General features: G+C 53.2%; 7 protein-coding genes across 7 annotated transcripts; 5 read left to right on the top strand and 2 right to left on the bottom strand.

Annotated features, from left to right (window-relative positions):
* Positions 1 to 17: 17 nt before the first annotated feature.
* Positions 18 to 1207, top strand: COL26b_006311 (uncharacterized protein; the record flags this gene model as incomplete). The annotated part of the gene is made up of 6 exons (XM_053179134.1): positions 18 to 118; positions 178 to 719; positions 768 to 799; positions 857 to 930; positions 987 to 1057; positions 1107 to 1207. 6 exons carry the CDS (start codon positions 18 to 20, stop codon positions 1205 to 1207), a joined length of 921 nt encoding a protein of 306 aa, XP_053036891.1.
* A 4947-nt stretch (positions 1208 to 6154) lies between these two features.
* On the top strand, positions 6155 to 6670 carry COL26b_006312 (uncharacterized protein; the record flags this gene model as incomplete). Its single annotated transcript, XM_053179135.1, has 2 exons — positions 6155 to 6291; positions 6355 to 6670. The coding sequence occupies 2 exons, from the start codon at positions 6155 to 6157 to the stop codon at positions 6668 to 6670; spliced, it is 453 nt and encodes a 150-aa protein (XP_053036892.1).
* A 622-nt stretch (positions 6671 to 7292) lies between these two features.
* On the top strand, positions 7293 to 7720 carry COL26b_006313 (uncharacterized protein; the record flags this gene model as incomplete). The annotated part of the gene is made up of 2 exons (XM_053179136.1): positions 7293 to 7329; positions 7389 to 7720. 2 exons carry the CDS (start codon positions 7293 to 7295, stop codon positions 7718 to 7720), a joined length of 369 nt encoding a protein of 122 aa, XP_053036893.1.
* Positions 7721 to 7983: 263 nt separating this feature from the next.
* COL26b_006314 (uncharacterized protein) lies at positions 7984 to 8355 on the bottom strand (the record flags this gene model as incomplete). Its single annotated transcript, XM_053179137.1, has 1 exon — positions 7984 to 8355. The coding sequence occupies one exon, from the start codon at positions 8353 to 8355 to the stop codon at positions 7984 to 7986; it is 372 nt and encodes a 123-aa protein (XP_053036894.1).
* Positions 8356 to 10598: 2243 nt separating this feature from the next.
* On the top strand, positions 10599 to 10897 carry COL26b_006315 (uncharacterized protein; the record flags this gene model as incomplete). The annotated part of the gene is made up of 2 exons (XM_053179138.1): positions 10599 to 10617; positions 10671 to 10897. 2 exons carry the CDS (start codon positions 10599 to 10601, stop codon positions 10895 to 10897), a joined length of 246 nt encoding a protein of 81 aa, XP_053036895.1.
* Positions 10898 to 11520: 623 nt separating this feature from the next.
* COL26b_006316 (uncharacterized protein) lies at positions 11521 to 12585 on the top strand (the record flags this gene model as incomplete). The annotated part of the gene is made up of 1 exon (XM_053179139.1): positions 11521 to 12585. One exon carries the CDS (start codon positions 11521 to 11523, stop codon positions 12583 to 12585), a length of 1065 nt encoding a protein of 354 aa, XP_053036896.1.
* Positions 12586 to 13653: 1068 nt separating this feature from the next.
* COL26b_006317 (uncharacterized protein) lies at positions 13654 to 13890 on the bottom strand (the record flags this gene model as incomplete). Its single annotated transcript, XM_053179140.1, has 2 exons — positions 13654 to 13686; positions 13729 to 13890. The coding sequence occupies 2 exons, from the start codon at positions 13888 to 13890 to the stop codon at positions 13654 to 13656; spliced, it is 195 nt and encodes a 64-aa protein (XP_053036897.1).
* Between the last annotated feature and the right edge of the window lie 901 nt (positions 13891 to 14791).

Consider the following 14791-nt stretch of genomic DNA (forward strand, 5'->3'; position numbering starts at 1 on the left):
GCACATCGCTCATCACCATGGCCGACCAACAGACTGTCGCCGAAGGGCAAGCTTCCGGTTCCAACAGCCGCAACCGACGAGTGGCCAACTCGGTGCAGGCCAAAGCCCAGGAGGTCCTGTATGTGCCACCCCTGAACTTCCATGAACGTCCGACGAACGCTGACCAACGTGTAACAGGCAGGAGGACTACGACAAGGCGAGAGGTCTCGTTGCCGACGCTGCCAAGAGCAAGTCGTACCTGTATCCCATCAAAGGCATCATCTACTTCGCAACGCACCGAGCGCTATGGAAGCCTCTGATGTCGCGCATCGGGGCCTACATCCTCCTGTCCGCCGGTGTTGTGACCGGCATGTTCGTCTTCACCTACGTGCCACAGCTTGCTATCCTCGTCTTCGTCAACGGTCCTCTGGCGGTCTTCACCACCGTGCTGTTGATCCTGAACGAGAGCTCGACAATCATCAACTTCGTCTCACGATCGTACCTATTGCAAGAGGCGCTTTTGGATACCTTTGATGGCACCTTGCTCTCGAGAGACGAGGATGGCATCGTGAAGGAGGGAAGACAGGTCCGCCCTGGCTCTGACCCGATGCAGAAGCTGGGAAAGATTCTCAAGAGCCCGTTCGAGAGGTTCAGCCCGAAGGCTCTCATCCGCTACCTAGTCTACCTGCCCCTGAACTTCATCCCCATCGTGGGAACGGGAATCTTCATTCTTCTCCAGGGTATGTCGACGGAACCAGTCGTGGTATAGCCAAGCTAACACATCATAGCCCGCAGCCGGGGCCACAGTGTCCATGGACGCGTACGTATCTCCTGATCGACTCCACCCGCACGCTCCTGTCTGACTTCCCTTGTCTAGTACTTCCAACTAAAGAACTGGTCCGCTTCCCGGAGGGCCGACTGGCTCAAGAGACACACTGGACCTTACACGGCGTGAGATTGGTCTATTTGCGCGTCCGCTATACGGCGTACTGACTAGCATGGTACAGTTTCGGCCTCGTGGCAACTGCGCTGGAGATGATCCCCTTCGTCAGCATCTTCTTTACATTCACAAACACGGGTAGGTATGCTCGAAGCTCCTGCCGAACGTCACTGACAACTGTCGCTAGTTGGTGCTGCTCTGTGGGCTGCCGATATCGAGGCCAAGAACACGTCCATGACCGACGGCACGGCTCCCACTCTTCGCGAGACGGCCAAGAATGCCGAGTAGGCGACGAAGCACAGCATTGTGGAGCCGATCTCAACTGCACCGGCCGAGGACGTGCTTCAACTTGGCACCCAAACGATGCGGGCCCCCCTCGTTTCTTCGGGTAATGGTACCACGGCATCTTGACAGCAGTCTTGAATCTTGTGTTCCCTTATCGAACTCGGCTCGCGGGTCTTTCGCGGCGAGATCTCAGGGACAGTTGGGGGGCAATGAGAGAGACGGCCTTTGCGTGCATTAGATGATGGAATTCGGTTTGGCGTCCTAAGGTAGGTCTTTGGGAAAGGTACATGGAAATTTCGAGAGCAGCGCATGAAATAATTGTTAATGACGATTTGGAACTTTACGAATGACAGCAAAGATTGAGAGATGACTTCCGCGCACTAATCTGGGCCTCCGCGTCTTGTCTCGCAGTCCTAGAGGGTCCCTTCGCGTGTCCCAGAGGCCTCTATTGCGTGGCTGCCACTCAGTAATGATTCTTACACAAGCAGCTGTCTTGAGTAGAAGCAAGACGGAGCGACACCAAGAGATAAATGACTTTAGTTGCTGGAACGGACACTAATCGATCCTGAGACGAGACACCGCGAGCCCCCGCACTGAGGACATCGGCCTTGTCACACACTGCTCAGGCACAAGCAATCTCGTTTGGCAGTACACGGATACCCACAGGCTGCGCGATCTTCAACTGAACACCGTCCACATACCGTCCCGTCTGTCACCCAAGAAGACCGGAAGAGGAAGGCCCCTGAATTCAGGTCCGGAGAGCCCGTTGGGGCCATGCCTCAGCTCCGTTGGACGTGCATCCGTTATCAACATGCTACCGCAAGTGCGACTATGGGAGATACGACACCCTTTGGTGTTGAGCGTCATGTCACGCTGTGCGTGGTGACTGATAGTGGATGTGACGATGCATTGAACATGAGAAGAAAACGAGACTCGGATCGTGGTCGCTTCTTTTATCACGGCAAGCTCAACAGACGGCGACCAGATGGGCTTCTCGGAGCAGAGTGTCTCGCACCGGAGATTCAGTTGTGCGCTCTGGCGAAGACAATTCAGGAGATGTATAGACAGTGGTGGAGGATCGCAAGCGAGGCCTCATCGCGAAGCACCTCTAGCTTCATCATCGGATCTTTGCTTGCTGGGACGGGTGGCGATGGGGATCGACCGAGGCCGTTGCCCGCTATGGCTAGTGCTGCTACCGGCAAGCTCACCGATGCCAGCAGCTCAGTTGAAAGGAACGTTGTGCTATCGTGACCGAGCAAGCCGGAATCCACCCCGCTCCATCCGATCCAACCGTGTATAGCTTCCCTGGATCGCTAGCATACGACCACAGTGTATCTTCCATCTCAGAGTGGGACTTGTATAAACCGACTTAACTGTTTCTAGGACGAGTCGGAACCAGGCGCATGATGTAAGGCCGGAGCGGGCACGATCAAGTGCGGAAGACGTGCCCTCCTGGGACGCAATGTGTGACTGATGACTCTCTTGAGAAGAGCAAAAGAGTGACTTTCGTTAGAAACTGTGTGGAAAAAGCAGTGTATCCTTCGCACGAGGGCGTCTCTCCATCGAATATGTCGCGACCTCTGTCTATATGTGCTCTACCCCCGCGGTTCATACCCACTGACCTTACTTCCAACTCCCCCTCGACCCCGCCTCTCCTTCCTTCTCCCCTTTTACAACCTCCTTCTTCCCACTCGAACCCGAGTGCTAAGGTTGTCAACGTTCGTTTCTCCTACCAAAGGCTTTCACTCATTCTATCCGCATCTACAAGCAAGAGCAGCCGGCAAGCCCTCGAACGCGACTGCCAGGTTAGCCCTCCTCCCCGTCCGACCAAAAGCGGAAGGATCTGATCTATCGTCAGCTCGTCGACATGAGAGTCTCGAATCTCATCGCCGGCATCGCGTCGGTTTCTGGGCTGCTCCCGTCTTTGGTGGGCGGCACCGCGGCTTCCCCTCTTGAGGTCCATGGCCAGCAGGACGAGGTCCAGTCCGCGGTCCTCCACAACCTGGAGCACCATGCTCGCGACCCTCAACACTCTGATGATTTTCTCAGCTACAACTATGGCTACTCGGGCCCTCCTCCGCCTCCTCCAACGACCTATGGCGAGGAGTCGTCGACGAAACAGTATGGTGCCACTACCACCGATGGTTCGTTCCTCTGTTCAGGAGAATGTGCGCGGTTGACTAACTCCCACCTAGAAGAATACTCAACAGGTGCCAGCACGGCGACAACCGCGAGCGGGACATCTAGTTACTCTTACCCTGCTTCTGCCAGTGTTACTGCTACCTCTGCATCATCTTCCGTCTCTTCGGATACCGCCACCACCTACCCACCTAGTTCCGCCTCCTCAGGCGACTCTTCATCGTCAACTAGGTCATCCGGCGCTATCTCATCACCAAACACAACAGATACTGAGTCGGGTACCCTCGCAACAGCCTCGGAGACATTCACGAGCTCAAGCTCAAGCTCAAGGGGGACGTGGAACACCACCACTCTTGCGCCGTCTCCGGCCGTGAGCTCTTCAATCTCGTCTGCAACATCAGTGGGTTCCTCTGCCAACAGTAATGGCACTGCAACTGCTTCCTCGACAGTATCCGGTTCAAAGTCTGCTACTCTGGTACCGCCGTTCACTGCGTCCAACTCGTCAGTAACCGCAACTGGTACCGCGCCTGGGACCTCAGTCTTGCCAAGTTCGTTTTTCAACACATCGTTCCCAGCTGGCCCGACTTTGACGCAACCAGTTGAGTCCCCATGGTCGACTTGGAACTCGTCTGCCAATGCCTCGCCAACGTCTTCCGGAGTGTCCCAATCTACCACCTCAGGGAACTCCATGTCCATATCTGACATCCCGATCCCTCCAGCATGGACGTCTGGTACCACGACCCGGGCTTCAAACTCGACGAGCCCATCTGCAACATCAACCGTCCAGGGCTCGACCACGGGACCAGTCACGGTAGTGCCGTCTGGTGTCTCCGGTTTACCGTCAGGTTCTGCATCTCCCACAGAAACAGACGTTCCCTTCCCGTTCCCCAATTCGACGATCACCATCTCTACTAAAGACACAGTCCTCATTTCTACAGTGTCGAATACGGCATCGGCCTTTCCAACAAGCCCTACTGCCGTGCCTCCTTTCCCCGCCAACTCCAGCCCCATCATCTGGCCGAGTGGCACCATTGCCTCCATCACTGAAGAGCCTGAGCCCTCGTCAACTTCACCTTGGAACAGTACTTTGACCTCCTCGCCAGTCATATCAGGGACCGACCCGACTCTTTCGCTGTCCCCCAACTCAACGCTCTCGGCCAGCGCTAATGCTACTTGGACGGGGACGAGTCGATCTGCGGATCCAGCGACGTCTACGTCTGTGGTTTTCGTGCCCCCTTGGCCTGTTTCCAATTCTACGACCATACCCAGAGGAACAGGAACGGGAACGGGAACAATTCTCACGACAACTGGGACTGCAGCGTCTTCACGCCCCACTCCCACAGCACCATGGCCTGCGTTCAACTCAACCACGATATCCCTCACAGGAACCGTTTCCATCCCGGTAATTACATCCTCCATAATTGTTGGTACGGGGTTCTCAAGTCCCTCCAGGGTCTTCACGTGGACAAATCACACCTCGGGTGTTCCCACTGGCAACATTACAGGCACTGGTGCATCAACCGCAACGGGGTCAGCAACCGCCATCACTCTTTGGCCAAGTGCGAACTCTACGTTGAGCTCTCAACAGAGCGCGACTGCCTCTCCGGTCAACGGGACAATTATGAATACGTCAACGTCGAATGCGACTTTCAGTAATACCGCGGGAGGGTCTTCTATCACCGCCAGTCCTCCGTTTCCAACCGGCAATTCTTCTGTCATTCCCTTCCCGACTGGGGTCAATACGTCTAGCATCTGGCTTTCCACAGTCATGTCGACCCTTGTTACACCTGTAGGAACAGGGTCTTCACCTATCGCTACGATCGCAGTTTCAACGGTGCCTAGGCCACCCTTCCCAAGTGTGAACGCAACATCTGCTGTTACCACGGGCAATGCAACTTCAACAATTTCAGGAACCGGGGTCACCGCCGATCCCACTCTGACCGGAACCTCTTCTACTGCCAATTCTACGAGACCATCACCTTCCTTACCACCCTTCCCGTCGGTGAACTCCTCTCGTCCAGCGAACACAATCATTACTATCTCTGGAACAGGCACCACGGTAATATCGACATTGACGGCAGGTACTTCCAGTACCAACTCTACCATCTCCTCGTCGCTGCCTCCATTCCCGGTCACGAACTCTACTTCATCTCCGTCTACCTTGGGCAGCATAACGGGTACGATCCCAGGCACAGGTGGCACAGCAATACCCACGTTGACTGGCGGGACTTCAGCTGGTAGTGGTACCATCACAGGTCTACCAACTCCGACCACAGAGCCACCGTTCCCAACTCGGAATCGAACGTCGACGGCAGGACCTACAGGAACCGCACCTCCAGAAGGATCTGGAACTGTTTTCTTCACAACTGAGCCCCCAGAGACATCGAGCGGTCTCAACGCCACGGCAACGACGCCGCCATTCCCTGCTGGCAATGTCACCATAATCCCAGTATCGACTGGCAACGTAACTGTTACGTTGATCTCCAGTGCACCATCAGGCGCGGTCGCTTCGACATTGACAATCACAAGAGCCGACCGCCGCACCACGCAAACCCTTACAGTCTTGCGGTCTGCAACATTGACGCCGCCGTTCCCAACTTCAAACGGCACCCTTGTGCCTACTGCCACAGGGACTGGTCCTCCACCTGGCACTGTGATTCCTAGCGTTCCCTTCAGCCAGTTGCCGAACTCAACATTCTCGTCGCTGCCATCTTTGTCGTCGTCGTCTTCGCTAGTCTACCCTTCCACTGGGTCTTCGACTACTCCTGCCACTGCCACCAACTCAACAGGGCCGACGGGGTCTTCAACACCATGCCATACGGTCACCGTAACCAGTGGCACAGTGACTCAAGTTATTACCAAAAGTGTTCTAGTCTCATCCATGCCAACCTGCACGTCCAAGTGGCAGAATACGACCTTTACAAAGTCCTCAACCGGAGCTACAAACAGTAAGTCTGAGCCTGTTCCTCCACAAAGGCCAGTAAACTGACAAATGTTCCAGGAACTTCCAGCAACACCGCCACGACTCTCATCACATCAACGACCAAGACTTCGGTCTCAGCCGAGGGAGACAGTACCACCATGTTCGAGCCCGATGGCCCGGTGGTGCCGACTACCACAGTCAGCGACTTCACTCTGCCATCCAACAAGGCCTATCCGTGGGGCGGCAACGGGCCCCTCTTCCGACGTCCTAACACAACTGCCACCGACAGTGAGAACCTTGCAGTCCGCCAGCCTGGTGGGTGGTGGTTGCGGTGGAAGCGGCATTTCGACCGATCGCGATCGAGCGCGAAGGACAGGGGGGCAGACGTGACTCACGAAACCTGAGATGTACTGAAACACTGATTCTCCTTTCAACTTCTTCTTATTTTGCTTGAGGAACGACTAGCTTTGGACATGGGAGAACCTCTTTTCGTCTTTCTTTTCTCAATGGACGGATAGGACATATACCTACACCATGATCTTCTCTGTAATAGTCAAAGGGCGTGTTGGAGTTTATCTTTTGCTAGAGTAATGGAATGAAAGTCGACGACCATATCAAATCCAAACATCCTTAACCACTAAATCTTCAAATAGTGTCATTTCCATTGAGGAAATGCAGCAGGTTGCCCCATTCGGTATGACTTCAAAAGACATTCAGGCATGGCACTGATTACCTCAGACGCAGTGCGTAATTGCAAAGTCTGCGTCACACTCTGGTCATGTGAACGCGGATAAAAGATCCAAACCCGCAGATGATCTGACGGGCTTGGTACGCAAGCTGTTGACATGTTTATCTCCGTGATTGGCTACCACTGCTTGCCAACCAGCATTCGCCACTCCGTGCCGCACGCCTGCCTCCGACGCCCGCTGCATCCAGAGTATTGAAGAAGTATCAAGCCCCCGAGCATCCGCCCGATAGCTTGGAGACTTTTCATCCCACAGTCTTGCATCGACTTGCCGAGCGGAGATGGCTCAGCAGGGTGGCACGTATAAAGCCCCGCCGAGTAAGTTTAGACCATCACCTCGAAGTCATTGGAACGGGATTGCTGACGGTCGTCAACAGGGTTGACCTTCTCCTTCGGCCGGACCCAGTCTTCCACCGAGCCCTTGACCGAAGATAATGGCTCTATCGACGAGAAGCCAACAGAGACCGACGCCGCCGACGAGAAGTCTGCCGCTGCGATGACAACGAGAAAGGGTGCTAAGAAGGTGGAAGATGAGGAGCGGGAGTGGGTGATTGTCCCCAGTAACCCGGAGGACGAGCCGGAGGAACGCGCGGAGCCGAGGGGAATCTTTGTGTCTTACGGTATTGGTTCACCCTGCGGCTGTTCGGTGAAAGGCGAGTTCAGGTTGGGGTGGGGGAAGGGTGGTGCGCCGACTGGGGAAGGGTCATGATGGGCTTGGGTGTTTTGAAATTTGTGATGGCCTCTTTACCAGGGCAATGGCAAATCGTATAATGAGAACATGTTTGAGGAATATCTGGGTATAAAGAGGTTTTAGAACGGAAGTGTTCTAACAAAAGAAAAACAATCCTGCCAACCGATCCGTTCCTCCAACATGTCGCCTCCACTGACACCAGACACCGCTTCTCAAAGTCCCTGCAAAACTTCCGGCCTCAATACTGACTGCATCCAACCCGCCTACCGAGACTCACATGCTCAGCCGGAAGGGTTGCACTTAAGGCGCCACGAGCTTTGCGGCGTGCAGACAATCTTTTCGTTGTACTTGAGCGCCGTCTCGGCCTTGTCGTCGCGCTGGTGGTTGTACGTGATCCAGATGCCCTTCTGCGCAATGTCCCTGCCGTCGGTGCTGCGGCAGTCGGCGTTCGCCTCGTTCCACCAGCCCGCCTTGAGCTGCAGCTCGTCGCGGCGGTTCTGCATCGCCCACTTGATGTCGCCCCAGCCGAGGTCGTTGCCGGTCCAGAGGCCGGAGCAGAGGAGGCGTCGAGCCGGGACTGTGGGGCCGGCGTCGGCTGGGGCTGGGGCGGTGGTTGCGCCGAGGGCGAGGAAGAGGAGGGGCTGGAACTTCATTGTGGCTGGGTGTGGTGGGTTATTGAAGGTGTGATTTTGTGGCTTGTGTCGGGCGGGAGAGGGGATCTGGGGTTGAAGGTGCAGATTAAAGACGGGACGATGGTCAGGCAAGACCGCTGGTCCAGGTATATATACAACGTTGAGCACGCGGATGTTCCTGCAGTTCGCTCTGATCGCAATTTGCAGAGCTTCATGTATGATATATTGCGTGGATCTAGAATCTAGTCTAACTTGCTAATGTCAATGACGCTTTACCTTCTAGATCGTTCAGTGGGTGCTCATTGAAGCATTATGAACCATGGACGAAGACTGATTCAGTCACTGGTCGTTTGAACACGACCAGTATATTAAGTCCCGGTGGGATATTCAAGTCCCCATGTCTCCTTTCTATCGGCAGCCCCGTGCTCCCGAACCCCTCGCGTTGCCGGGTGGTACGCCTGGGTCGTTGTGCGTTAATTGCCTCGATGATGAGATGGTGATGGACGTGTTCTATGCGCGGGCAATTGAACGGTTAGGTTGCCGACAACCGGAACGAGAAGGCCATAGAGCATCTTGCAGAATTTTCAACATACGGTGTGTGCTCGGACTTTCAAGACATTTGAGCTCGCGCAAGCGGCAAGCCTTGTGAGGAACAGCAAGCACCAAGGGTTCGGTTCTAGTTTGATGAAGCATCCAGGCCAAGCCCCGCAAGTTCATCGCAGCCACCGTAAGCGAAAAGCTTGTCTTATGGAACCCCCAGGCCTTCAGTTGACAGTTGCTGAACCTGTGGGCCACGGCGTACCTGTTACTGACGGTATCGCCTGGCTATCGTGCGCATCGACCCGAATGCGATGCTGTCGCAGGGTAGACGGCATTGAGTGACTCGTTGGCAGCTTTGGGCCCTGCAGTGCCAATTATCCCGTCAGCTCCCTTTGTCGCCAAAAGGGAACTGCCTGACCAATGAAGATCAACCCATACTGAACAAGTTGCTCAACTGGTCTGGCAAAAAGAACATACGAGGGCGTCGGGTTATGCCACTGGTAGCCATTTGATGGAATAGATGGCGAGTGAGGAAAAAAGTCTTCACTGGATTAGCTGAACTCTCTTAGACCACAGTCGTTGACTTAGGCAGCGAGGCTTATTGCTGCACGCTGGAGCTTATCCCTAATCGACAGCATTTCAAATCTTCGCAGTTCGAAGAAGAAGAATGGGGAGGGATCCTGTTACCTTCTCGTGTTGCGCTGAGTCAGTCACTCATGGCCAACCCGAGCAGCTCGTTCCCATAAGCAAATGCCTTCACGCTACGCATCACGCTGGTTATTATAAACGATCGTATCACCTTTCAGAAGTTGAGCTCGAATAATAGAACACACTTTTACAACTGCGCAACTCAATCTCAACCCGTTTAATTCATGCGAAGATGAAGATCACTTCCGTCGTTTCTTTCCTCGCCGTCGCTGTCGCCACGGCGCATGCATGCGGCTACTGCCAGTGCCAGTACTCTGATGGCAGCCATTGCTGCGTAGCGCACGGCAACGGCAAGACATGCGACGAGGTCTGCAACGGTGCCGCCTACGGCGTCACCCTCGGCAGAGAAAAGTTGTACTGCAATGCTGCGGGCGCTTCTAACTGCATCTCATGGTCTTCTTACCAAGATCGGAAACAATGCATCGTGTGTAGTTCACAATTCTTTATTCTGATCGTGGGGGGCTAACATTGCGTCACATTAAATCTCCTCTTGGCCCATGCTGTTTCGACGATGGATGGTATGAGAGCATTTCTACGCGCAGAAAAACGACCGCGGGATTCAGTTTGGTATTTGGGCGTCTGGACGGCTTTGAAAACAAGCAAGTACCTGAGTTGTTTGTTGGTGTCTGTTCTATAAAGAGCCTTCGGCCGAAGTTCAACTCACTCACGTCGTCGGATGGGACGGGAGATCGGGTGGCGTGGTTGCGTCAGTCACTTGGACATTTCTAAAAGTTGGAGACTTTCCACGAACATGTTTACGTATGCGAGCCCTTTGATGCCACTTGTAGCCAAAACAGCCATTTGACTGATATCAATCAACAAAAGCATCAAAATTGAGTTGAGCTTCGCTGCCAGTGAAGTGCCGGCGGGCAAAGATATGTCCGACGCCTCGGGGCGGGGCCGGCCCCGGCCTTACTTAGACCGGGGATGCACCACTCGATGCGCCGCTATTAAGACCCTTCTCAAGACTCTTCCAACATTGCAACGCAAATCAAAACAACTCAAAAATCGCCAAAATGCCAATCTATCACATTGGTATCTACCACACGCCACTTGTCCCTGAATACTGCTGACTTACCCTGTCACAGTCCTGTTCAAGCTCAACCCCAACACCGACTCATCCCAAATCTCGGAGATGCGCGCCGCGGGCGACGCAATGGTCGGTGTCGTCCCGGGCCTCAGGTCCTTCGCCCTGGGCCCGCCGCTTGCAAGCACGGCGCACCGCGCGCAGGGCTTCGATATGGCGTTGATGACGGTGATGGACACCGAGGAACAGGTGCTGGCATACGCGGGCCATCCCGCGCACCTCAAGTAAGGAATACCCCCGACGAGATCGATGATGTGCATGGTCTGATGGGACGATTTAGGCTCCATAAGATTCGGGAAGCCGTTTGCACGGAAACTCTGGCGTACGATCTGGTTGTGACTTGATTGGGACGGGGCGGGAGTGGAAGGGAGATCGGACGAACTCCGACAGAGGAGGTCCGGGTGGGTTCCGGTGGGTTCCGATGGGTTCGGTGGGCTCCCGCGCTCACCGTATGCGACTGCTTGACCAAGGATACTCACGAAGAACTGTTCCCAATGATATCAATTGATGGTGTTGATACCAATGGTGCGTATGGTTCGGCAGCGTGCCGACTCCGTGAAAATATTGTGATTATTATTCAGCCCGCAGTAGCCAGTCCACATCCCAGCAGACTGAACAGCACAATCGACGGTATTAAGGTTCAACTCGTTCCTAACTCCTTGGCTACAAGCCAGGATGAAACGGACACCTCATCTCCCGAAAACCCGCCTTGCCTTTTCTTGACCTTGTTTATAACATTGTTACATTGTTGCCCATACCGATTGGGAACAAAACGATATTGGCCATTCACCTCCAGACGTCAATCACCGAGTCACCATAGCTGTTTTTTGAACACGCAAACATCAAATAAAATGACCCGAATTTCGAACGTTCTCCAAGAGCAGTATCAAAAGCTGCGTCTTTCACCAACAAAAATCGAAAAGTGGGAACATGGTCTGCGAACCGACCCGTCAAAGTCGGGCGTGTTCGAATGGTGGTATTTTGACTCCCACTTGACCAACGGCGCAAAGCTGATGGTCGTCTTCCACACCAAACTCTTTGCGAGCCCCAATACCGGCTTGGACCCCAAAATCCAAGTACAGCTCGACACACCCGACGGACGCTCGTGGGCCATCACCAAGACCTACCCCGCGAGTAGCTTCAATGCGAGCAGGGAAGAATGTAACGTCACAGTAAACGGGGAGAAAGACGGTCAGATCAACTTCTTTCGCGGCAGCGATTTGAACGCATTTCAAATTCACGTCGTCGTCGATGACTTGACCATTGACGTACAGCTTATCAGCACGACTTCACCCTGGCGGCCCGGGACCGGACACGTGTACTACGACGAAGACGAGTACTTTGCCTGGCTGGTTGCGGTTCCTCAAGGCAAGGTCACTGCGACATACCGAATCGACGGCGAAGAGCCGGTGACGGCAGAGGGCGACGGGTACCATGACAGGAACTGGGGCAACGTGTCGCTGGCAAAGGTTATCAACCATTGGTACTGGGGACGGGGCACTGTGGGACCGTATACCGTCATCTCTTCCGCGACGATCAGTTCCGACAAACTTGCGTATGCGATGGGGATTTCCTTCATGATCCAAAAGAACGATACTATCGCGGCCGAAGACGCGGGAAAAGTGGTGTTCACGGCGACGGACGTCGGGATTGACGAGCAAACTGGCCGCTCCGTTGCTGGTAGGCTGCATTTCGAGTACCGTGATAACGGACTGGTCTACACGCTTGAATATGTCAAGGACGAGTTTACCTCGCGACAGAAGATGGGTGATGGGTGGTATTTGCGCTTTGCTGGCACTCTGAGGTTCAAAAAGTATGAGAGTGGCAAGGTGGTAGAGGAGCATGAGAGCCGCACGCAGTGGGATTCAATGTGGTTTGGCCAAGCTCACAGAGATGCACTCATGTATCAGAAATGAGGAGGGCGGTAGAGCGAAGACCGGCTCAATATACATGAAAAATTGATCAGAGGTTGAATCATACTACCATGCTTCACTTAGCTGATTCTGCATCCCAAAGTTTTCGTCATGGAGAATAGGACATGGTACTCCTCCATCTGTGAAAATTCCGACCTGCTGCTTCCTCAACGGCTGAGTCACCAATCAACAGGATCATGAAATTTCATTTGGTTAGATTTGTAGAAGGCTTTTGCTAGCCGGGTAGTGTAGTTAGCCATCCAGGCAGTACATGCTTTTACTTTAATCGCGGTACACTTCATACTTCCATCCCAGTATACCTAGTATTTCTTTAAGGACATTAAGGACAAGAATATATTACGATTATAGAATACGATAGTAAATGGCGATGTCGATGATAAGAACGACGACAAAAACGACGACAAAAGCGAGCACATGGGAAACATGGCCGCTTTAGCACAGGATACGGATTACACGCGTGTATGTAAACACTGCTCGGCTAGTAAAACTCTTGTCGAGTCCATAGAAGACGATCTTCGCTACTGCATACTGGTAGTCGGCTTCGATCATCTGAGTATAAGGCTCGGAGCCAGTGGGGCATGACGCGACTTTTGTAACAAGTGACGTTGCTGTTTCACTGCTGAGGCCAAAACATCATCAACATATATTAGCTGCGCCGATCAACGGTGCCCAAGCTGTACGAAACATGATAGCCTGTAATAAGAGGCCATGTATTTTACAGTCCATATTCATGCTATCCTAGTCGTGGCCGTTCAATCTTCACGCGTCTCAGTCAACTTGACGTGCAGTCATTGCATTGCCGGCTATCACCTGCACTAGTAGTATGTTACCGACAGAGAAGAGCCATGACACGCTCAATTAGGTGAGAATTGGGAACGAATGTATACTTCTCAGTCTTGTTTCCTGTTATAGCTATGATCAGGACGAGTAGTCAACTCTACTCATAATCTTTAGTTCCTGCATTCGCAGCCAAAGCAACCTCCAGAGGGGCAGTTCTTGTGAACCTTCCACTTCAGCTGGTCGTTGCAAATAAGCTAGCACAGTTCATAATTAGCCAATGCTTCGTTTCACCGGGAAATAAATCTGTGAGAAATTATTGATGAGCGGGTTAAAGGCATGACTTACGACGTTGCCATCATTTCCTAGGCCGCAAGTAAGCAAGCCTTTGTTGTCAGGGATGCAGGAATTTCCGGCACGCTTGGGTCCCTGGATGCATTTGGTCTCGGCCATGGAAGCCCAAAAGGCTGCGGCAGTGGCGACAGTAGTGATGATGGAGTTGAACTTCATTTTGGGTTGAATGGGTTGAACGTGAATGTTGGTATGGAGAAGATGTTGGCTCTTTATGTAAATAGTATGAGATTGTGACTTGATGATCGAAGTGTAGGTAAAGGTTTTGAAGACGTGCGAATGGAGTCCTTTATATAGTTTTCTTCGTGGACATTTCAGCTGCTTGCTTCCCTTGATCGCCCGAATCTCATGCCTACCAACATCCATAACTCACTAGGAACGATCAAACTTGAGATAGAATCAACAACTGGTAGTTGCGGTAGCTTGAGACCTGATTTGTGGGAGCAAGTAACAATCTCCTGCTGCTTAGTGGCACAGTCTCATCCACAGTGGCTGGGGCAATTAGCTAGTCTCTGCATCCCTCTCGAGCACTCACTTTTTACTGGCGATCAACATCACAGCTGGTGTCAAATGGAACATTCCTTCTCACGGATCAATCCTACATTTTCGGTCCCGATCATGGTGGCATGGTATGGACGACTAGCGCTAGGGCATTTGCGTGCAATGTAACCTATTCTAAGACCTGCTCTCAACAGGAACACGGAAGAAACTGGCTGCACCAAACTTGACAAGCGTACTGCACTGGTTTCACGGCCCCCACTTCGTTTACATGTATGGATCACCATCATCTACCCCGCCAATATTGCCTTAGGGGGGCCGGTAGTCCTTCCTTGCAAATGTGCCTTGCCACTGTGGCACAGCGTCACGCCGACATCACTTACAGGGGTCGCCAGATCAAAGGATTCAGATGGTGACTACACATCTGCCCAAGAATGCCCATCCGAAGGATCAAAAGTGTCACTGACACTCTGTCTCGGGTAAAACGAAGTTATTCGGGACCGAGAAGCGTATTTTAGCCCATCGCGGGAAAAGAGTGCAAGACGATCAAAGTCACTCAGCA

This window comes from Colletotrichum chrysophilum (genome assembly GCF_026319265.1).
Source record: "Colletotrichum chrysophilum strain AFK26 chromosome Unknown scaffold_46, whole genome shotgun sequence".
In the NCBI taxonomy this organism is placed as follows: domain Eukaryota; kingdom Fungi; phylum Ascomycota; class Sordariomycetes; order Glomerellales; family Glomerellaceae; genus Colletotrichum; species Colletotrichum chrysophilum.